This window comes from Sitophilus oryzae, unplaced genomic scaffold (genome assembly GCF_002938485.1).
Source record: "Sitophilus oryzae breed Bouriz unplaced genomic scaffold, Soryzae_2.0 scaffold_535_pilon_pilon, whole genome shotgun sequence".
Classification (NCBI taxonomy): domain Eukaryota; kingdom Metazoa; phylum Arthropoda; class Insecta; order Coleoptera; family Curculionidae; genus Sitophilus; species Sitophilus oryzae.
In genome coordinates, this window is record NW_022147124.1 from 831,524 (window position 1) to 856,870 (window position 25,347).

At 31.8% G+C, this 25,347-nt stretch overlaps 1 protein-coding gene and 1 long non-coding RNA gene across 5 annotated transcripts in view; one reads left to right on the plus strand and one right to left on the minus strand.

The window, feature by feature from the left end:
* The window catches only part of LOC115886905 (multidrug resistance-associated protein 1-like), a 67,111-nt gene that overhangs the window by 23,207 nt on the left and 18,557 nt on the right, over positions 1-25,347 (minus strand). For all 3 annotated transcript variants that reach the window (XM_030906228.1, XM_030906229.1, XM_030906230.1), the window contains exons 6-12: positions 21,433-21,591; positions 21,082-21,372; positions 20,687-21,029; positions 19,614-19,760; positions 9,092-9,173; positions 2,570-2,926; positions 2,077-2,427 (exon numbers count right to left, since the gene is read on the minus strand). In XM_030906228.1, coding sequence (XP_030762088.1) covers positions 2,077-2,427; positions 2,570-2,926; positions 9,092-9,173; positions 19,614-19,760; positions 20,687-21,029; positions 21,082-21,372; positions 21,433-21,591 — 1,730 coding nt within the window. The remainder of the gene's footprint in view (positions 1-2,076; positions 2,428-2,569; positions 2,927-9,091; positions 9,174-19,613; positions 19,761-20,686; positions 21,030-21,081; positions 21,373-21,432; positions 21,592-25,347) is intronic.
* LOC115886906 lies at positions 10,306-11,416 on the plus strand. 2 transcript variants are annotated; one of them, XR_004050960.1, is made up of 4 exons: positions 10,306-10,402; positions 10,475-10,556; positions 10,750-10,872; positions 10,924-11,416. It is a non-coding gene; the product is annotated as an uncharacterized LOC115886906 (long non-coding RNA). The 2 variants fall into 2 exon arrangements; XR_004050959.1 differs by having other exon boundaries at positions 10,943-11,416.

Genomic DNA, 25,347 nt, shown 5'->3' on the forward strand with positions numbered 1-25,347 from the left:
GTGTCAGTCTCCAAAGTTCTGGCAAATAGCAATTCTTCGTGAATTTCTTCCTCAACAATAAATCGGACATATGCCAATAGTAATGCTTCATTACTGGGTAACGTTGACTCGTCCAGTTGTATAGAAAAATGAGTTTTTGCAGATGATTGCACAAAAAAGCTTTCGATATCAGAGCTCATTTCATCAATGCGTCTTTGTACAGTATTGTTACTTAATGGAATTCTTTTTAGTACGTCAAATGGAGATTTGTGCAAAACAGTTTTAAAACCTCTTCAACAGCGGGTAAAATTAATTGTTCTCCGATAGTGTGCGGTTTTCCAGATTTTGCTATAAGTAATGAGATATTGTAAGATGCCCGCAAGCCATCATCGTTACTTTGAGATGTTGAAGCGAACATACTGTGCATGGTGGGTCTCTTTCCATATTTTTCTTTCAATGTTTGAAAATATTTTAAATCTTTACCTATTTTATCAGTATGACACCTTTTTAGATGATCTTCGAGCTTTGATGGTTTCATAGAGTCATTGCTCAAAACTTTGTTTGCATAATAGGCACATGGGCAATTGTTTGTCTGCCTCTGATGGAACAAAACCATATTTCAAATAATCGATACTATATTGTCGACATTTTTTCTTTGCTGTAGCCATGTTTCGTGTCAGTTACCTTACCTGTAAAAAAAATGTTTTAGTAACCAAGTTTTTTCTGAATATAGGTATCACACCGCAGCCTTTGTCAGCACGCGGAAATAGAATTACGGCTTGTAAAGGGACCAACTAATAAACCGCTGAGACAAATACAGACGTTTTCACAAAACGGTATCAATTTTAAAGTACATAATTTACCACTAATTTTAATAGTATAAATAAAATTGGTGTACTCAGTATTGAATACTGATCATATTTGTGTAGGAAAAAATAAAAGTCGAAATCCCAAAATTGTCCATAAAAACGATAACTAACATTTTATTAAATCAATGAGTTCACGCGCTCCGTGTATTTGCGTATTTTTTTTGTCTGCGGCTTCATTGTTAAAACGTGACAAACTGGCATCGAAGTCCAAGCCCCGCCTTTTCCCGTCGCCCGCGCACCGCTCGCTCTTTCCGAAAAGGAATAGTTTTGATAAAATGGTTACTTCAAAACCAATTTAAAATGATTATGAAATTACTGTTTTATAAAATTAGTAGTTATTTGCAAGAAAAATTACAAAATTAATTGCTCTGCAATATTGCTTATTCGGCCTTTTTAGATTGTTGGCAGTGTTTCTCTCGTGAAAAAACAATTGAATAAAACGTGCTGTGTTTGTCTTCAAATCGAAAGAGGACAATTAAAATATCTGTAAGTTACTAAGTTACCTATCTATACAGGCCGTTGTGATCAACCGACTAGTACACGTAAACAAAATACTTAAGTACTATAACAAAAAAAGGTAGGTTACTTACTTTTCTCCGGCACTAGCAAACACAGATATAAATTTTCTCACAACTTTTTTTCCAAATTCCGCCTTTTTTTCGAAATTCCGGAAACAAATGAATGCGTTTGCCTTTGGCATCAAGTATTTATAGTGGTGATCAAGTTCATGTCTGAACAAGCATTACGCATTGTCGGGCGGATAGCGCTTTGCAAGTCTGTACACGAAATTGTACGTAATATCGAATACGCAAGTTTGGACAAGTAACAGTCGCTTGCCTTATTAAAATATTATCTGCTTAGATAGGTACTTAAAACAATGTAGGTAGGCCCTTATAAAAACTATGCTTACATTTTTGCTCTTTACTATCAAAAGCAGATAAATTTTCGTGGACCCCCATTAACATCTTATGGACCCCCATTTTTTGTTCACGCCTACGTAGACCCCCAGCAAGTCTCCCGTGGACCCCTGGGGGTCCACCTGGACCACTTTGGGAATCACTGATTTAGACCTTATTGGTGTGAAAAAAAGCGATTTTAGTTACGGCCATTTTACTAATTACGGCAGTATTTCTGTAAAACCTTATTTTCTGAATCTAAATCAAATATGTAAAGGTGTGTTTTACGATACAGTATGAAATAAAAACATTTTACAATACTTAAAAATTACCTGACTCGTCTACATTTTCTTCGCTGATGTGTTGCATAAGAAACTCGGCAAAGGCTCCCCCTTTTGATAACAACTCTTTGTAACTTCCGCTCTCAGTTATCCTTCCATCTTTCATGACAAGAACTCGGTCGGTTTTGGGCAAATATGTTATACCGTGCGTTACTAAAACTCTAACCTTATTCTTCAGCAAACCCGTTGAACTTAAGACTTGCTCGAAAATGTGCTTTCCTACATGTGAGTCCACTGCGCTCAATGGATCGTCCAGCAAGTAAATGTCAGCGTCATTATACACCGCTCTGGCTAAACTTATTCGTTGTTTCTGACCTCCAGACAGATTAATACCTTTCTCACCTATAGAGAAGATATAGCTATTGATAATAGTTGTTTTAAATGGACTTACAGTAATCCCATATAATCCGCAGAGTTTATTGAGAACATTTATTACAGGAATAATTTGCTTACAATAAGGGATTACTCTATTTAACTAAAATACCTATTTCAGTAAGATCTCCATCAGCGAGCATTTCGAAGTCGGGTTCCAGAGCGCATGCTTCGATAACTTTTTTGTACCTTCTTTTATCAAATTCCGAACCAAAAATGATGTTCTCCTTTACCGTTCCGTTTTGGATCCAAGCCAATTGCGGTACGTAAGCAATATCGCCGTACAAGTTAACCCTACCAGACTCTTTATCCATTTCACCCAAAAGAACGCTAATCAAAGAGCTCTTTCCGCATCCTACCGGCCCTACGATAGCTGTAAGGGAACGGTTCGGGATTCTGAAATGTATGTTTTTAAGAATAGGTTTCTCTCCCCAACTGAAAGTACCATTTTCCACTACTATTGGAGCACCTAAAAATGAGACAGTTACTTTATAGGAACGCATGTACGTTTAGTTGAGATGTGATTGGAAAAACTGGCTCAACAAAAACTAACTATTCTATCGCATGTTAGCTACTGCGCATATTTCTTCGTATACATTATTCGAGAAACGCGTCTTCACGAGTCAGGAGAACTGATGAAGTCACAGAAATTCGACTGTCATGAAATCATTCATATTCCTAGTCATTACAATGGCGATTAGTGCGTAAGGCTCTACTTCAAACTGCCGAAATGTTGGTAATAGAATTGACGGAAAGCTTATTCCGTAAAAACTAGACATAAGAGAAGAATTTGGGTCAAAAAAATGGATTAGCTACAGATCTACTTATAGTGAATCTAATATTAACTTAACACCTAAACTACAATTAGGAAATCCTGGAGATTATGTAAAAAGTTACCCAATATTGTAAAAACCAAGAGAGACCGTAAAAGAATAGAGTGCATACGACCAAAGACCCAGGAAATAGATGTTATCCATAAAATCAAATCCCTTAAGTGACAAGGGGTAAGATACCTGGCAAGATGTTAGGAGATTAGCAGGATATTTTGGATTCAGCGTATTTCAAATACACCCTACACTCATATTTTTCATAAATATTAATAAACTTCCCAGAAAATTCTGATCAACTACTTGCTGCCATTTTAAAAACATTACTTGAACGCCAAAAGTTAAACCATAATCAACTGAGGCCCGAATCAACTCGTTTGATCAAATGATCGCTTGCCAAAAAAATACATACATGGTCGCCGCATCAGAAGGTACCGTGTAATGTTAAACACAAATGGTATACGGTTTTTAAATGTCTAGTAGCCTTGTATATGTTCTATAGTATAGTAGCCTTGTATATGTACAGTAAAACTTGGAAATCAGTGATTGTTAACAATTACTACTAAAAGTTCACATTCACTGATTTGCCTAAGACTAAAACAGTAAAAGTTCAACAGCTACTTTTAGCAGACCATGCCAACAGGTATGGTAGGCTATTAAGATCGCCAAAAAAAATTAATTTCACTCAAAATGGGTTATTTGGGTCATAAATGACCTAAATACAAAATATTTTCTTGGTATCTGTATGTCCGTCTGTAACACGATAAAACAAAAACCGCTAAACCGATTTTAACCAAATTTGACACAAAAATACTGTGGCATCCGAGGATCTGGCCATTAGTTTTTGATGGGGGTGAGGGGTTGGTAAGGGGGTATGGGAGGGGGATAAAAATTTTAAAATATCGTAACTCCAAAATTACAGCAGCTAGCGAAACGCGAGACAGGGATGCATATTGTCACCATTATTGTTTAACGTTTATGCCGAATATATAATCCGAAAATCTCTTCAAAATTGTCCAGAAGGGGCTAAAATAAATGGAAAAATTATAAACAATATAAGATATGCAGACGACACCGTGGTATTAGCAGAATCCGAAGACCAGCTGCAAACCCTAATGGACAAACTGAGAGAAGAAAGTATCAGGATGAGTCTAGAGATTAACACCGCCAAGACAAAAACTATGATTTTCGACAGACATCCGCAAGACAATGAAAATACCGACATAATGGTAAACGGCGTCCATCTAGAAACCACGCGGAGTTATATTTACTTGGGCAGGGAATTAAACAGCCAGCTAGACCACTCTAAAGAAATCAGAAGAAGAATAGAAATAGTTAGGGCTGGTTTCCTCAACATGCGGAAGTTTTTGTGCCATCCCAGAATAGGTATACCAACGAGGGTAAGAACATTAAAATGTTATATATGGCCCCTACTTCAATATGGATGCGAAACTTTGACGCTAAAACAAGAAGACATCAAACGCCTTAATGCTTTTGAAATGTGGATGTATCGTCGGATGCTGAGGATAAGTTGGACCTCTAGAACAACAAATTGTGACGTCTTAGACGGAATGAAAACTCGTCCACACCTAACAGGCACAATTAAAATCAAAAAGACTTCCTACCTTGGACATTTATAATGCGGCACTCAGAATATGAAGAAATACAGCTCATAATAGAAGGAAAAATCGATGGAAAACGTAGCATAGGGAGGAAAAAGAAATCATGGCTACGTAACATAAGAGATTGGACCCACACCGACGGAAACACTCTTATTCACCAAGCTCTGGACAGAGAGTCATACGCCATACTAATCGCCAACCTCAACAGAGAAGGCACCTAGGAGGAGGAGCGAAACGCGGTTTTCAATTTAAGATTAGGAATAATATTTGCAACAAAATTTGTAATAACATCAAAATCAGTCAAAATCGCAGTTTTTGATATATTCCGTGCTTCCGTAGTCCGTTTTTGAGAAAATCCGTGTGGAGAACTCAAAACTCCCATCGGACGCGACCCCAGGTGGCGGATAGAGGAAATAATCGCGGGCCAAAATTGGAAAATTCCTTTTCTTTGAAACTAAAAGAACTGCCTACCAACTTTTTATTAACATATTTTAGTATGGGCGACTTTAGTTTTTTTAAACATATACGTCTATAAAAAGCTAAAGTGTTCTCGAATAGTTGAATTTATATATTTTAAATAGTTTTTTCTTTATTCTTTGTATTTTTTTTGCTTCCGACGACGGAAAGAGATAAACTTTCCGAAACGTTAAGTATTTTTTTGTTCGTTAGGCAAATTTGTTTATCAGTAAACTTAACTGCTGACAAGTAGCTTCCGTTGGATTAATGCAGCAGTGTTTACAAAAAATAACTATTTCATTTTGTAGATTTTCTTGCAGTGGCGAAATATCCATAAAGGATTTTTTGGAGAGATGAATCCGCCACATAGGTATAGACATTTTTTATTTTCTATGATCTCACAAATAATGTAATTTTACAAAATTGTTTGGAGATGATAATGTGTATTACCAAGAAATACGATATTCACAATTAGCTTTGAGTATCTACAAATGGAATTTAAACTATATGTATATATAATTCTTCCAATCACACCTCGTAAACACAGGATACATAGGTGCCAAACCAAAATTGTAACAGAAAAAATTGAACTTCGCAAGGATCAATTATTATTGGAATATCAATTGATATAAAATATAAACAATAATAGAAATAGAAAAGAAAAACAAGAAATGGAATGGAAATATTAAATCCGTAGTTAAGATTTATATCAAATGTACTAAAAGGAATAACGAGAAATCAAATATAAAAAAATGCCAAATAAAAAAAATTGTGTGTGCATTTTGTGCGCATATTTGAAGTGAAATTTCTTACTAACAGCTATTAAATTGAAGGGCATGTTTGAAAAAGTGTAGTTTTGAAATGTTGAGGAAGTAAATTAAAAGAATATTTTTTAAATTTATATACAGGGTTGTTCACCACATACGACACGGAGTATTGTAGCTAAACGATTAGATTTTTACAAATTGTAAGTTTTGGGATCGTTGAAGGACTATTAGAGCTACAATTTAAAATAATTTTTACAAGATACAGAGTGTCCCAAATAAATAAAAAATATCAAAGTTGTATTTTTTTAAATGGAACACCCTGTATATTATTACATTTATAGTTTCTACGATTAAAATAAAGGTAAGTTTGATAAAGGTTTATCACACTTAAACCTGACCGTTTTTGAAATATTTTCAATTTTGTGAAATTGCAGTCAAAATTTTAAGGCTTTATTTCTCCCAGGGTATCAAAGTTTTTAATACTAAATATTTACTGAAGTTTATTTATCGATCAGTTATTGTGCTGCAATAATAAAAATTATACTACCTTTTACAGAGTGTCCAAAATTTTATTTTAAATAATTAATATCTTTAAACGGCAATAACTTGTTTAATTTAAATGGAACACCCTGTATATTTTATGAGAATCAGATGCACAATTTAATTGTCTATCAAATTGTGTTATACCATTTTTTACCTATCTCTTCAAGTTTCCGTAGGAAATGCATTTTCTTGTAATTTAAAACTCATTTATCAATATACCCATGGAATACTGATATTTTAGATTATTTTTAAAGATGTACCAAATTTTTAAAGAGTACAGATACTAATATTGTCGATATAGTTTGTTTATTTCATTAAAAATTAAAAAGAAACTGTTTAAATATTTGTTAAAGAGGACCAATTAATATGATTCCAGTATTCAAAATACATTAATTAACTGTTTGCGTTGATTAATAATAATTACTCCAAATACTAAAAAACTGAATTTTGTATGTGTATTAAACAGTGTGGTAAAAAGTAACACCTTAAAAATGATATTTCATTTTTTGACAAATGCTTATTTATAACAACAGAGACGTTCATTTTCATAACTTATTATTATATTGATTTCTGATTCAAATCCACATTTATTTAGAATAATTTATTAACGAACATAATTAAGTATGTAATTAATTAGTATTTGGGCGGAAATAATGGTGGTATATTTAATTAATGGTATACTCTTTTATAAAGATTTAAATAGTTTTCTTTTTGCATACAAATGGGCTAGTAATATTATCATTTTGCTAAAAACGATAATATTACTAGCCTGTACATTTTGTACATTTGTTGCTTTAAAAACAATCTAAAATGTCAATATTCCATGGGTATATTGATAAATGAGGTCTAAATTATAAGAAAATGCATTTTATACGAAAACTTGAAGGGATAGGTAAAAAGTGGCGTACTACAATTTGATAGACATATAAATTGTGCATCTGATTCTCCTAAAATATACAGGGCGTTCTACTGAAATTAAACAAGTTATTGCCGTTTAAAGCTAGAAATAATTTAAAATAAATTTTTAGACACTCTGTATGAGGTAGTATTATTTTTATTATTGCAACCTAATAACTTATCAATAAATAAACTTCAGTAAATATTTAGTATTAAAAGCTATGACACCCTTGGAGAAATGAAGCCTTAAAATTTTGACTGCAATTTCACAAAATTGAAAATATTTCAAAAACGGTCAGGTTTAAGTGTGATAAACCTTAATCAAATTTACCTTTATTTTGATCGTAGAAACTAAAAATGTAGTAATATACAGGGTGTTCCATTTAAAAAAATACAACTTTCATATTTTTTATTTATTTGGGACACTCTGTATCTTGTAAGAATATTTTTAAATTGTAGCTCTAATAGTCCTGCAACGAACCCAGAACTTACAATTTGTAAAAATCTAATCGTTTAGCTACAATACTCCGTGTCGTATGTGGTGAACAACCCTGTATATACGTGTAACAAATATTTTTTTACACGTAAAAAATAGTTTTTGGCGTAAAACAAATAATTTTTTACGCGTAAAAATAGTGTTTTATGTGTAACAAATATATACGCGTATAATTAATAATATATTATAGTAATATTACGCGTATAAAAAATACGCGTAAAATAAAAAAATAATAAATCCTCCAGCCCTTAGCTTATGCCATCGATATATAACATAGTGATCAAAACACTTCATCCCTTTTTAATAGACATGTATTCAATGACATCTAATCTGTAATGGATACTACTAAACTGTAATGGATAAAGAAACTGTAATGGATAAAGTACTACAAAATCGGTTAAATTTTATAAAAAAACATATTTTTGTGTTTGTAGTCGTTCTGAAAATTAACCATTTTATTTTATGTGGTTTTAGTCCCATCTGCACCTACAATAAATTAATATTATAATACTTAGTAAGAAAATCGCTATTAATGGGTAATACAAGAAAATTAATATTAACATTTAAAAAAAGGTGCTTAAATTGAAATCTGGTTGTCTTGGCTTGATGGTAATTATATTGATTTAAGTCATTTTACTGACTTAACTTGCAAATCATCAATGTTTTTAAAACTGACTTGTTGCAGCTCTGGCTGCAGGCTGTCCTTTTCACTTTTTTTCGACCGTTACAACTTTTCATTACCACTAGCTCCTGCGTCACGGCCTTGAATTTTTACTCCCAGCACGCGTAAAGAAATTTCACTTCAAAAATCGAAGAAAACATGAAATGCCACCTAAGTATACTATGTAGTAAAAGCAAATAAGAGAATTCTTAATTCTCCTGAAAACTGAAAGACTTCCAAACTGAGCGTCAGAGATAATTCGACTGATTCCAGAGTTTCTTTTAGTTTTCGCACCAATTAAGAATTACCTTTACATGTTTACTGAACCAACCTCTACGGTCTAGAGTGATAAATAAGATCTATACCTTCTGTCCTGTCATGTTCGATATACGGATCTAATTCGTCCGCATTCAAAAAAGCGTTTATTCTTTTTAATGCTACTGCGGTCTGAAAACGAAAAAATAAATGTATATTAAATAACCGAACATAGAATCGTTGCATTACTATCGAACAAGAACAGTTAACCTAATGGAACTGTCATTCAGCCGAAAGTGTCTACCAGGTGCATGCGAAAACTCGTCGCTTTGTGACGTCATTGTAGCCCTTGTCATGATAGTGTGTGTATTACTGGTTGCCGTATGCAAAACATTCATTATTTAGTTTATTTACTTAAACACCTTATATGTATGTATGCAGTATAAAAAATTAACTGTATAATTCGTATTAAATACTCGGATAATGCATTTTCAAGAACAGCAGATCCCATCATCACCATTCTTTCTAGAGTACTTCCAAATTTGGTTTAAAATAATTAATAAACAATATCGTAGGTACATACTTAGTAAGCATTTAGTCACAACAACAACACAGAAAGAACGTATTTATCACTATAGCTCTAAAAACTTTAAAAACACCTTTTTCACATTTAAAATCAACAAAATTTGAAGCATTTCAGTCAAAATTTCTCAACTGTTATTTTTATAAGTTTACCATAGGTAACCAATAATACACACTACCATGACAAGGACCACAATGACGTCACATCTGTCAGCTGAAGCGCGGGAAGAGGGGCGAACGTACGTCTTATGAAGTTGAGCTATCGTATTAGCACAGATAACATATAATCCAGATGGCTCCTTACGTGTTAAAAATTGTCACCCTAATTTCACTCCAATTTGGAAAAATATTGGAGTGACATTTGAATAATCTGAAATTTTTAGATATCTTTTCTCACTTTTTTGGGAGGTTTTGCTTCTCTTGCACAGATGTCGCTTGCACTTCAGTTGCGTGGTTGCCAAACGTTATATCACATTATATGTTATCTGTGGTTATATCGAAATCATCGAAATATATTTCAATTCATTATGAATATATAAAATTAAAGGTATACCAAATTAAAAATTATGTAATTTATAAACATGAAATAGATATGTTAAATTAATATATAAATATTTAACTTAATACGTTCATTATTATTTTATTAATTTATCGTCACACGTCATTTACCAGTTGCCTAATTGCGAAAAGTTTCATATGACATTAACCTGTGATTAACCTCAAAAATGATCTTTGACAACAAACAACAACAAACAGAGCAACAAATGAACAAATAACTACATAATGACTGATAATGATAAGTGATAATAATAACTTTAATGATATGAAGGCTGATGAAGGTAATTATAAACATTATTTTGAGTTTGTTTAATAAAATATAGAATACAATATAACTAAGCAAAATCAAACAGTTTTAGACAACCAATACAAGATTTAGAACTTGACATCGTGATAAACAAATTGTACATTCAGGAACTCGTTTAAATATTATAGGTAAGTAATATTTTCACAAAATTAAACATTTTAGCATAAAATCACAGGTAATATATAGAATATTACCTATGATAAAATGTTAAATACTGATGTATATTTATTCTAATCACATTTAAATTTTAACTCAAAATTTTCATAAAAAGAAAATGATAATTTTTCGTAAATATAAAGTAAATAATATTACATATTTCAGGTTGATTGACGAATACTCTACAGTTGATTAGAGCCCATGATGATGCGAAGATAATTAATATCACCTAACTTCAAGAAACCAACGTAAAGAAGTTTACATTCATAACTCATCTAACCATTATAGGTAATGATTTACAAAATTAGCCATTTTTGATTATAATATTAAGGTACTTAGGTACATTTTTATCTTCTAGATCAGTAATGTCGTCATAATTTAAATGAACTCACAGATAGCAATGGGGCACTGCACCGAAGCAGTATTACAAAATATGTGAAATAAAACTGTAATACAAATTGCTCTATAAAATTTAATAGAAATAAATTTATTTATGAAAATTAAGTTATGAAGTTTTATTTTTCCTAGGAAAAAAATAACATTTATATTTTGATCAATTTAGAACATTACAGTTAAAAAAATATGTGTTAGAATAACATATTTTTAATAAAATTGCAGCTTTTAATTTTTATACTTTTTTGCTTTTATATCAATAAGAACTAACGTAAGGAACAATTCATATTTATACTATGAAAACACATGCATATTTTTTGATGTTTTTAAAACCAGTGAATGATGTTGAAATATACTACACCTATTATTCTTATTAACTAACTTTAATTACAAACTTACACATTATTGTCATTGGAAATAAATTAATTTGGATATTCTATTTGTTTAGAAACTTTTTTACCTATTGTAGTTTTTTTAAAACCTACTTGATTTAAAACAAAAAAATGTCACCTGTTGTGACAAAATAAGGTCTTTTTTACTAGAAAACAATCTAGTGAGCTTTTCTAATAATACTTTATTTGATATACCATATGATCGAAAAAACGGCGTCAGCGATGGCTATGAAATGAAGATCGCTGTCATTTTAAATGTAAATTTATATGGGAAATGTCATCGATTGCCATTTCCCAGCCAACTGGACGCCGTTTTTTTTTCGATCATACGGTATAATATGTATTCCCATCTGTTAATCTTTTTATTTTAAGGAAGATTTAGGAAGGGTAGCTTAAAACATGTTTGTCGATCAATTATCTTTATATGTCGTTTGTAAAAATATTTTACAGTAGTAGAAAATAAAACTGTTTTTAAGGCGAACAGCTTCTTTGCTAAAATATTTTTTTGGTCCCAATACATAATGATTTACATTTTTTTTTAACTTCAAATAATGAATTTAATGGAAAAATTGCAAGTCATAAAAACGTTCTAAATATACAAATCTAACCATTTTTTCCATACCGTTGCTCCAGTTTTTTGTCAAATTAACGAATATTAGAAATAGTTTATTTCAACCTCTTCAGCTTATTTTAAAAATGTTGACAAATAACAAAGAATACACCCCTTAAAGTTTCGCATTTGTCTTGATATACTCTGTATAAGACAACAGTAAATAACTTGTAATATAACTTCGAAATATAAATTTGAAATTAAAATAATGATTTGTTCATAAGTGATTTACGTTTTATTAATTTTGATTTTTTTTTTCTTAAATTTAATTTAAAAGTGATTTACGTTATTTATTAATTGAAACGTTTAAAATTTGAATATACGTTCAAAATTTTTTTTTTTGTACAATAAATTTGTTTATGATAAATAATTTTATAATAAAAATATGACCGAATTTCCTGGAACGTTTGCCAAATTTGTACATATGAAAACCTAGCTTTACCACTTATCACAGAAAATCTCTATTCCTTCCCTTATCACAGAATAATACAGGAACGAACCATATGCAAAACACACAAAGATAGAAGATTTAGATATGTCGTTACTGTTTTTTGTTTTTAATGGATATTTTAAAAGCCGGGTAATATATGGTAATCTGTGATGGTAATATACTATATACCTTTGACTGTCTTTGATTACAACTGTGCGATTAGTGATAATTATTATTAAAATGTCTGGTAATAAGTGTCAATTTTACAATTGTGAGATTTCTCGGAAATCAGGTGTACATGTGTTTAAGTTTCATGCGTCAAGAGATCCTAATTTATGTACAAAGTGGATAGAAAATTGTGAGTTCATTCATATAGAATTTTTTTGCACATTTTGTATGTAAAAATACGGCGTTAAGTTACCTTAGAAATGGTGATCGATGGCTTTTACCATATACCGTATGATCGAAAAAAAAACGGCGTCAGCGATGGCTATGAAATGAAGATCGCTGTCATTTGATATGTAAAATTATATGGGGAATGTCATCGATCGTCATTTCCAAACCAATCGGACGCCGTTTTTTTTTCGATCGTAGGGTATAATTTAACACATTAAGAGTTGTCCATCGTTATATTTCTATATCTATGCAAAGTTTACGATGGATAAATCAAGTAATATTAAGTGGATACAAATTATAAATGAATCAGTGAATATAAACTGTTATAAATTATAAGTAGGTAATGCAGTTAGTGAATATACCGTACGATAGAAAAAAAAGGCATGGGAGTGGGCTTGGAAATGAAGATCGCTGTCGTTTAATAGGTATGTAAAATTATATGATAAATCTTATCGATTGTCACTTCCAAATCAACATGACATGCATCTGTACATCATTAATCTCACGACTAGAGTTTCCTGAAATCCCGAACTCCCAGGATCCCGGCGGCGTGTATGTTTATCTCCGAAATCCCGATATTAAATTCCGGGATCCCGAAAATCCCATAAAATTTAAATGTCCAATCTAAAATGATTCGACTTTATACACCTTTCAAAGATCAACAAAACAAAGTAAAATTCATATTTAGTAAGTAAAAAAATGCAGTTTCAGACAATAGTTTGGTTTGGTTTGGTCGAGTTTTGTTAACACTGTCTAGTCTGGGCTTTTTTATTTGATATATGTTAATCAAATAAAAAAGCCCAGACTAGATAAAATCAGGAGCTAACTAAGAGAATCATATCAATTCTCTCTGATGTAGGATAAGTTTCTATTTTCGGAAAATTTCTTAGATTTTTTTTGTTTCAACTGACGAACTGACACAAAATGATAACTAGTTGCTAAAGTTAACTAATTTGACAGCTATGTTGAAGTAACGTCAGACATATCACAGCCACCCTAGATTTTATCAAATAATAAAGATCTATTCACACTAAATCATAGAAATGAAAATATCTAGGAAAATCTTTGTTTGAGGGGTAGGCCGGCAACTTTAATAGTATTTGGAAGTGACATGAATTTCCCATTGAATATCGGAATAATATTCTGGGTGATTCAATTAAACTAAAGGAGTTATACAGGGTGGGTAATAAAGGAGTTATACAGGTTATACCAATGTTCAGCATTAATTTTGCCCCACCCTGTATAACTTTATGGGTCAGGGTTTAATTTGATTTAAAGTGCAATAGAGTAAATTCCAATTTAGGTAGTTTTTCTTGAAATTTAAAAATTGTTCTTCAAAATCTTAAGTAAGTCTAAAACCTTACATTTCAGTCATATACTTCCCTAATAAAATACACCTTTATTTTTCTCTTAGAATCTAAAAATTAATTAATAAAGGGGGTATTCCGTTACAAAAAAACACAAATTTGATGTGTAACTTTTTTTGGGGACACCCTGTAGAACTCTCTATATTTTTAAAACGTGCGCAGAATTAACTTACATATGCTCACAAAATTTCATTTCAATACGAACTGGTCGTTCTCCTTGGAGCCTCCGAGTCGAATCAGAGGCGCCACCCTGTATAATTTTTATATAGTTGCACTTTAATAAATTGTTAGTTAAAACTAACAGTCCTACGAGTGTGGAATTTTGTACAGGTGGATTTTGGACATTCATCTCCTAAGAGAGTGAAATAAGGGATGAAAATTTGTACAAACGTTTAGAAGTATGAAATTCTGTTTGTTCTTTATGTAACGTAATTTAGCAATAACAAGCAATTTTTTTTTCAGAACGTCCACACCTCATTTCACCCCGTTAGAGGGCGAATTTCCAAAATTTGTTCCTGAGTGCTAAATTACGTTACATAAGGAACGTCTGCGCAAAATTTCATACTTCCAAAATCGATTTTAATGAATTTTTGTACAAATTTTCATCCCTTAATTCTTATGGGGCGAATGCCTAAAATTCGCTTCTGAGTACTCACTTTCATCACTTGAGGAACCTCTGTGCAAATTTTCATACTTCTAGGACAGATTTTTTTCAGAAAGTTCACCCCTCATTTCACCCCCTTAGAGGGAAAATTTCGAAAAATTGCTTCTTAGTGCTAAATTACCTTATATAAGGAACGTCTGCGAACAATTTTATACTTCTAAAACCGATTTTAACAAATTTTTGTACATATTTTCATCCCTTATTTCTTAAGGGATGAATGCCCAAAATTCGCTTCTGAGTATAACTTTCATCACTTGATGAACCTCTGTGCAAATTTTCATACTTCTAGGACAGATTTTTTTTCAGAACGTTCACCCTTCATTTCACCCCCCTAAAGGCAAAATTTCCTAAAATTGCCTCTTAGAGTTAAATTAAGTTACATAAGGAACGTCTACGCAGAATTTCATACTTCTAAAACCGATTCTAACAAATTTTTATACCAATTTTCATCCCTTATTTCTTAGGGGATGAATGTCCAAAATTTGCTTCTGAGTACTCACTTTCGTCACTTAATTAACAATTTCCAAATTTCAAACTCCTCGGACTAATTTTAAAAAAGTATGCAAAATTTCATCCCCAGTTTCACTCCTTAGTAGAAGAATTTCCTAAAATCGCTTTGTATAATCGAACTGTTAAGTTACGCTACTTAAGGCAACTCTGTGCAAAATTTCGTAGTCCTAGGACATGCTTTTTTTGTATACAAAAGTACCCCCCATATCACCCCCTTAACGAGCGAATTTCCAAAAATTGCCCCTTAGTGTTCAATTACGTCAGTCAAGGAGCACTCGTGAAAAATTTCATACTCTTAAACCAGATTTTAACAAATTTTTATGCAGCTTTTCATCCCTAATTTCACCCCCTTAGCGGTCGAATTTTCAAAAAATCCCTTCTTAGTGCTCATTTACATCACTTAAGGAACCTATGTGCCAAATTTTATTTATTACTATATAGATAACCTTTACCCTTATTTTCAGCTAATGAATATTAAGAGACAAATAATAAAAATAAAATCTAAATTATAAATTTCATGGCTATAAATAGAATATATATGCATCTAGAAATTCTGACTTTCAAACATCCACTGCGACTAGTATTTTCATATCCAATTGTCTAGTATTAAAGTCCGAATATACATTTTCCCTGGGTTTGACCGGGAATTTGCTTATAAATGTGAACAACCGGCTACGTCGCTTCACATCGCGTGGCCGTGGTGTGGCTCCAAATTCGTTCGTTTTAAAAATATTATTAGATTTGGCTATAGGCGCCCTCTGTGTCATTAATAGGGAACTGTCTCATCGAAAACATGCTGTTCCGTAAGCAATGGCCATCTGGATTATATGTTATCTGTGGTATTAGTTTACTGTTCTTTGTAACTAAGTAAACCCCGAAACAGTAATGAAAACCTTTATCAGAGACTATTTTATTTTCAACCACATCATTAATCAAAAAGTAAGTCTCAAAGTCTACTGGAGAAACAAACAGAGGCACAACAAGGCCTTCATCGAAGGAAATAATTCTAAAATTACAAAGGAACTGCTAAAACGCGATTATCGCTAAACGTACCGCCACCGTCACGTCGACCCGTGCGTCGCGCCAGCCACCAGGGTTCTTAAATTGCCTACAATGAACATACGTCTACGTCCAACTAGTCAACTCTGGCACCCGACAACGTTGCCGTTTGTTGACCCTTAATTTCCTGATTTTCAATGAAAGCTAAAGACGTTTATTTTTACAGTTTATTTCAAAGTTTGTTGCTATTTGGTTTATTTTGTTAGAATGTTTTTAATAGTAATAAGAATACTAAATAAAACAAAAATAATGTCTTAATTATTAAAAAAAAAATAAAAAAAACATCAAAGTTTTTTTTATTAAACCTCGTTATAAAGTATCTTATATTCTCATAAACAAAAATATTTGAATTTCATTTTTACTCCAACTTGGCAGCATTGTTGGGTACCCGAGTAGACTAGTGTGACTCTGACGCTAGTTATTCACACCACTGTTATCTGTGATTCACACTACCCATTATGTGGCCGACGCGACGCGTCGTGGCCGTCGTGGGTCGTGGCAACGTCCACCAAGCAAAGCGTACATTTGAGCGTAGAAATAAAATAGTGCTGGCCGTTGCAAGCAATATGGAGGATAAGAGATTGATTTTGTTAGTTCTTCTATCTTTGTTAGTATTAGAGTTTGTAAAAATAATTAAAGGAGTGGCTGCCATAACCAGGCAGCTCCACTTTTTATCGAAAATGAGATTTTTAATGAATTACTCTTAAAAAAAATGGCCTATCGTTTCCTGCAACAATCTGTCAATATAACAGTACATAAATGGCGACGTTTGTTGCAGCTGCCTTGCTCTGGGTTTGTTGCTAGAACCGAGCAGCTCTTTTTCCATTTCCCACAAATTTATTAAAATGGAGCTGCTTGGTTATTGCAGCCATCCCTTCAATTATACTAGAATCAGTGTCTAGTGTCACCCCTAGACTTTTCAAAAGAGATTTGCCACAAATGTCAACCAAGCAGATCCGAAACGAACTGACTCTTTCCGAGAAGAGAGCGCGCGAGAGGCAACCGACAGAAAATGTCGTTTCGCTCCGGTTCGAAACGTTTCCGACAAATGAGCGACAACCTTAATACTCAGCAGGAATAAATTACAGATTACAACAGCGGTGCAATTCTATAAGCCATCCAAAGAAATTTCTTGCTAGTGCTCGCACTTGCTCGGATTTCTTAGCGAAAATATTTAGTCCAATGACATCGAAATAAATTAGACCCGGCGACTTACATTTTGGCGAAATCCATCATTGCCTTAGAAAATTACATGTATGCCAAATTTCCACTTCGACCGGGGATAGCCAACCCACATTGTAAACCAGGAATTCCAAGTATAGATTACGTCGTAGAATACTTTAAACCGATAATAATTAAAGGTAGCCTAGTATCACGAACTACTCCCAATCAGCATTAGCCGTTATTTAAATCTTCTGTAATTATAATTTTTAGATTTTAAGAAATTTAACATAAAACAATCGACAACGTCGCAACGCCAGCTGATACTGAAAACGTACGCATTTTACTATCTTCACTCCTAAATTCAGGCGGCCAACAAAACATCCAGTTCGAATTCGTTCATAAATTGTTTTACGGCGTTGCCTATGTGATGTGGTTTTTCGAAATGTTTTATGAGGTGATTTTCAGATATTTTAGTGTTTTGTGGTATTATTTTTAGTGATTTTATTCAGAAACAATAAGACAATGGTGCGAGCTTAATTTGCAAAAATAGAGACGATTTAAACCTAGAAGTTTGATTTCGAAGGTGAGTAAGGCTATGTTACATCAGTGCGGTGCCGAAAGGTAAAATAGGAAAAATCTTTGGAAATATTAGTAAATCACACAGTTTTGGAATGTACCGTTATAAGTAATGAATTAAGTTAGTTTCGTCACGTTTGGTTTTATTGAATATCTTGATCATAATATTTAAATATTATCAAAACCAAGTATACAAATGCGAATATTAATTTGTTGAAAAAATATATAAAAAAATTAAAGATTTTACAATTACGAAAAATGTTCAATAGAGATATACCATATGATCAAAAAAAAAACGGAGTCAAAGACTGCTGGGAATAACAATCGAATATAATTTTGGCGAGGTCTATTTCTAGATGACATTTATTAAAAATTGACATAAAACTTGTCAAAAACTAATACTGATTAACTTACAAAAATTATAAAAGGATAGAACGTTTCCAGAAACACAAATCGATATCCAAAAAAAAAAATTTCGAATTTATATTACACCATTTAAAAATCAAATACAACCTTAAGGCGTACTACTGCCAGTAAGTGTCATTAAAAAATAAACAAGAGTAGGGGTCATGACATATCACCTTGCCAAAATTATCACCGATTGTCATTTTTGACCCGTTTTTTTGATAGTATACCTAATTTTTGTAATAGAGGAATGTATTTTTTGTTTTGTTTATTAAGACTAAAAAAAATTATATAGTTTAAAAGATGAATGCGTCGTTGTTTGATATGTTTTATTGAATAGTTAATTATTTATTCAGTACAAGGTCCCGATTATCCGCGAAGAAACTGATCCAGAAATAAGTAAATATTTTAGAAATTTTCTTTTGTTTAACAAAGATCTTTATTATTGTTGTTATAAATAGTAATATTTTTATACCTAATATTAAATTGCAATTCGTCACGACAGTTGCTTCAATCAAAATAATACCATTAATTCACATAAATGTTTTATAAAAGTCGTCTTCGGCTCGTATTCATTGAACGCTTGATGGATTATATTACTACTGGAGCAATTTACAGATATTACTATGAAAATGTGCATATCATAATTTCAATTAGTTATTTTCGTATAGAAGTGATTGGAGTATAGAAGTAGTCATTTTCAAAATTTGAAGAGCCATCTAGCACAACAATATATCGTATCCAAAAATCATATTTACGAGAATATAATATTAAATTATATATTACAATCAAAGTAACTACGCCACTGGCACACATTCTCAAGATCTCTGAACAGCGTTGCCATTCTCTCGGGAATCCTTCATGACTGCGATCAGCCCGTCTTGTTCCCACTCGCATAGAACAAGAAACGAATGTCTGATTCTGATCTTTTTCTTTTTATGAATGAAATGCCGAGTCTACTTTATTTAGAGGTCATTGATTTAGTCCATCATACCACAATCATACTATATAGGTACCAAAATATAAAACACGCCAAGCGAAATTATTATAAATGTCTACTCACTTGCACCAAGGTACTCATCACAGTGGGAATTTGATTCAACGGTGCTCTTAATATATTCAACAATGACAAAGAGACGAAAACTTTTGGTGCATCTAATACATTATTTTCGTCAATTAGTACATAGGTTGCGAATGTGACAAACGAAACCTAAAATTTGACGTAATATTTTAACTGTTAGGCTCAGCGCCCACGATGCGACTGTTTTATGGCCAAATGTGCAACCTCGGGAGCGTATAGTAATGCGAAGCCGCACAGGAATCGATTCAAACGGGACTAGTTTGCAATCAGCTACAATTTAAAAACATTTTTACAAGATACAGAGTGTCCCAAATAAATAAAAAATATCAAAGTTGTATTTTTTTAAATGGGATACCCTGTATATTATTATATTTTTTGTTTCTACGATTAAAATAAATGTAAATTTGATTAAGGTTTACCTCATTTTAATCTTACCGTTTTTGAAATATTTAGGTTTTTGTCAAAATACAGTATAAATTTTAATGCTTCATTTCTCTAGAAGTATTTAAGTTTTTAAAACCAAAAAAATATTGTACTGAATTATTTCTATTTACTAAATTTTGTGTTGCAATAATAAAAATTATACTACCTTATACAGATTGTCTAAAAATTTATATTAAATAATTACTAGCTTTAAACGGCAATAAATTCTTTAATTTAAATAGAACACCCTGTATATTTTTTAAGTATCAGATGCACAATTTAATTGTCTATCAAATTGTATTATACCATTTTTTACCTATCTATTCAAGTTTTCCTAGAAAATGCGTTTACTTATAATTTAGACCTCATTTATCAATATACCCATGGAATATTGACATTTTAAATTATTTTTAAAGATGTAACAAATTTTTAAAGAGTACAGATACTAATATTTTTGGAGAGTAATGGAGAACACCAACTGATTGAAACTGATTCACAACGAGTTGCATCCGTGTGCGGGCAGTAGTTTTCTCTCAGTTAGCAACTAGTAGTGTAAACTAGTTTGCAACTTTGTCTCAAAATAGTTGCACCGTGAGCGCTGAGCCTAAGTGTTTCTTTATCAAATTTCTTACTAAAAATGGAGCCATATTCCAGACAAACTGGGCAACTGCATTTAAGTAATTCATTAGCAATATTGTTTTGATCTCTTTAACTCGAATTTTTTCAACAATCCTTTCGAAACTTGGTTCCCACGCGTAGAGTTTTAGTACTTTGATTCCGTTCAGGACTTCGTTCATCATCTTCACTCTTTCGTCTTTATCCTTCATCTGTTTAACCTGCAACTTCTTTGATTGCCTTACAATAAAAACGTTTAGTGGAATCAATAGGATCATCACGGCAAAACCTGCTAGGATCGATGGACCCACTTCTTGCCATAAAAAGTACAGTGATAGTGCTAATTGAAGAGGAGCGGACCTAAAATAATGTGACATTAACAACAAATAATTTTTAATTGTTTATGGTTTACAATAATGCAGGAACGTGTAAGGAAAAATCTTGAAACCTGTTTGCATCTACGGCCATTATATTAACAATTTCTCCCACAGTTTTGTCTTTTTTTGTAGCGTTTGAAATTCTTAGAGCTTTTCTGTATATAGCGGACCTGATAGCTGTCTGTGAACGTATACTGAAAAGCCACAGATTATACATGTGAGTGTTGTTGATCAAGGTATGAGTGGATCCGAATATGAACATAGAAATGGCATAAAGGTATCCTTTCCACATGGGCTCGTCAGATCCAATAAACGATATCAGCAACCTAGGCAATTATAGATAATTAATAATTAATGCTAATTTATATCTAAAAGGGGATATTTACCTTAATATTTGAGGGTTAATAAACAAAATGAATTCTCCAACTAGTCTACAGAGAATCCCGATAAGAAAAGCAGGATAGAAACAGGCAAATAACACTGAAAGGGCTGACACTATATTGGCATTTTTTGCATGTCTTTTTTTGGAGAATTCTGAATTTTTTCTAAAAAAAATAAATAAATTTTATGTTGCAATTAATATTATTATAATTAATTAAATCACTCAAAGTAATGTAGCTTCGATTTCAAAACAGTTCTTGTATTTGTAATATTTTATTTCACAGTCTTTTACTACAGAAAAATATTTTTTGTTACTCTGAATTTTGAAGCGACCAATAAAAACAGAGAAAATAAAAATCGATAATTTTCGGACTGTGCCAATTGGTTACTAATCGACCAAATACTTTTTGTCTATTAGATATGTTTTTTGTCTGTTAGATATGATTCATTTTTAAAGTATTTTATATTCTTTTTCCGCTTGGATCTATTATACTGGTTGCACGTATCGAGGTTCTGTTTCTTCTAGTTTTAAAAAATGTTCTTATTTCTTTGTAGTTGTAGTGATTGTAGTGTAAAATTAGATTAATTTTATTAAGTTTAATTATAATGTTTAGTATAGAATACCAGAAATAGTTTAGTAATGTTTTTATAGTTTATTATTTTGCAGTTAAGTAGTAGGTGAAGGGATAATTTGGTTATTTTTTCTTTTTGTTTGATTAATTAGTGTTTGATAAATTTTTCAGTGTAGAAGTGGTTGAAGTAGTGAAGAAGTAGTTGTGTAGTGTTTTTATAAGAGATTATATTAGTTCATTTTGTAGATGAGTAGTAGGTGAAGGTATTTGGGTATTTTTTCTTTTTGTTTTTCTTCTAATTGTAGTAATTCTATTAAGTATTGTGATAGATACACTATATCTTCCTTCAACTTCGTTGAAAAGTGCGTTATCATATAATTTTGGTTTTCTGGTAGTAGAGGTAGTAGAATATACGAAAAAAAAAATCTGATCAAATTTATTTTAAATTAAATTAATCGAGTTTTATTAATCAAATTAATCTAGTCAAATAATAATAATAGTTAGTTCCTAAATACTATACAGGGTGAGTTTCCTACGATGTTCTCTATGGGTATCTCGGAAACTACTAGAGATAGAGAGTCGGTTAAATGGGGAAAAAATTGCAGTTTTGTGGGGTTATAAATATGCGCCTTTCGGATTTTTCGGAGAAATTCAAGGCTATTTTAAAACTTTGTCTGTAATTCCATTATAATCTACCGTATGATAGAATAAAAACTGCCATAGCCATCGCTGAAGCCGTTTTTATTCGATCATACGGTATTTTAGACAAAAAGTTTTCAGATAAAAGTTGTAGATAATCACATACCTAATGAGTTTGTGTTTTCTGGTTTTTTTTTCTAAAGCCTGTCAATATTGACATATGACACAAACATTATGTTTTTCTTAAATGGAAACCATAGTTGGCCATGACTTCATAAAAAGCGCCATTTTTTAAGCTTTTCAGCGATATAGGTATAATATGTTTTTTTCGAAAAATTACAAGTTATAGCCAATTCTTTTCTTTCTTGGCTAATTTCCATACCAATAATACCATGCCAATTAGTTGGCATCAAAAATGTAAAAAGTTTCATGTTTTCAAAAAAAATATCATAAAATTTGTAAAGCACTCAATTTAGAATAAAATAATCTAAGAATGAAATGATTCTTTTATAAACCTGCATTAAATCAAATTAAAATAGATATGTAACTTTTTTTAAATATTAATTAACAGCAATTAGCATTATCATAAATTATAAATAATGTACCAACATATCGAAATTATGAAAGAAATCATTATTTCGATATGTTGTACGGTTGTATACGGTTTAGAATTCTTAAAATAACAGGCAAAAATAATCCACAATTTACAATAAAATTAAAGTTTCGTTTAAATTTCTTAATCAGCTGATCACTATTAAAGTTCGCAGAAACCCTGGGCTATATTATTACATTACTCTGAGGAAAATAACGAAAATAATCGATATTTTTGACTCCGCCCCGAAAGGTTCACGATTTGTCCTCCAGTTGGCAGCACATTTTGTCTAGTCGGTTGGGCAACTTTAAGAATATATAAACAAGGCTACTAGTCATAGATTTAGGAAGAACAGATATCACATTATGCATTTTAACCCGATCAAACATTCGGAGGTTGACTACGTACTGTAAAAACCAACTGAGATAAAGAAGGCGACATTGCCACATATCAAATTTGCGCCTATCTACTTAGTTTGATTTGCAGAAAAGGTGAATTTAAAACCTTCACCGAATATCAATAAATCTCAATTTCTTAATTAAATTAATAGTTTATTTTTAAAGAAGCATGCGTAATAATATGTTATTAACCAGAGGATATATGCGTTACTATTAAAGGACATGTTTACTGTTTAATGTGCTGAAACGTCTAGAACTATTGGCAACGTCGCTGCTAGTCTTCCAGAATGAAATGAGCCGTCCGTCCCACCACCCCTCGCGACGGCCCATGGTCCGTTATAGCGTACTACGTTTAGCTTACGGTGTGTTTGAAGTCGGAATCAAGTCCGAAGTTAACTTTTCAGTGTTTTTCAGTAGTTTTCGTTTTTGTTTAATGTACTTTTGAATCTGCGAATTTTCAATATGGTACGACAGTGTCAAATGTGTGGAGAAATAAGCTCAAATTACCCGAATTTGTCTTTTCACAGGTAGATATTGTTCCTGCCGCGCCGTATCGTACATAGGCGTCCCACAAGGAGCCTCTCACAATTAAAATAATTTCCAATTATATTTGTTGAATTTTGATCTATTAAAACAAGAACGTAGTAGCCGGTAATTGAATTATAATTCGTCTCAATTACTTAAACCTAACTGTTGTAGATCATAAGAAATTTGAATATAAACGTTACATTTGAAACTTTATTATAAGCCAGAAAGTGACATTTTTTTCTTAAAATTGCGTCCTATTTTGGTCATTATATACGATATTCTAAAGGAATTTTGCTCAACAAATAAACAAAGGTGTTTACCCGACTTTTTTACATTTTATTGCTTTATTATATCTGCCCCTTCGGCCTTGTTTAGACAATTTTTTACCACCGTACAAATACATCTTCCTAGAGTTATTTGTACGGTGTGTTTAACTTTTTTAGAATGGGACGAACTGTAAATAATTCTTAGGCTACTAGTTTTATACATACCTATATAGAGAGCGACCCAGGCCTCCAAAAGGCTTTTTTTCTATTACGTTTTTGGTTTGTGATTTTTATTTCAATTTTTTACATAAGATGGGGGCCATTGTAACGCACATTTTCAAAATATTCTTGTCAACATACAGGGTGATTGAAACCGCAATACATATGCTTAATACAGTTCATGAAGATTAGGACATTTAACTAAAATTTGATTATCTGATGAAGCTACCTTTAAAAGTAATGGATTTGTAAATAAACGTAATAGGTATTCATTGTTATGCGACAGAAATCCGACTGTAGCACACAGATTTTATACTTTTAATGATAAATGCCTTCTATTGCGAGACTAAAAGGCAATTGCCTCGTATCAGAGCCATCATAATACAAGAAGAAGACCGAAAGTCAAATCTTGTCTTATATTTTCAAAAAAAAACACAATTTTCTCATTAAATATTGATTTTAGGTATAGGAAGTTATAAATAATACAAGATTAAACAACTATTACACAGTACTTCACAGGAAGCTATCGATTGCGAACTAACGAAATCGTTACTAATTAGGTACCTACTAATTTTGAAAGGTTCTTTTTAAGATAAAAAAAGGTAAAACTAAAACCTAAACTATCATTTGAGATTAAACGGGAAGTTCTAAATAATGTTGTCTATTCTAAACAAGAAAAATTTATTTATAAGTTAAGCTTTATAAC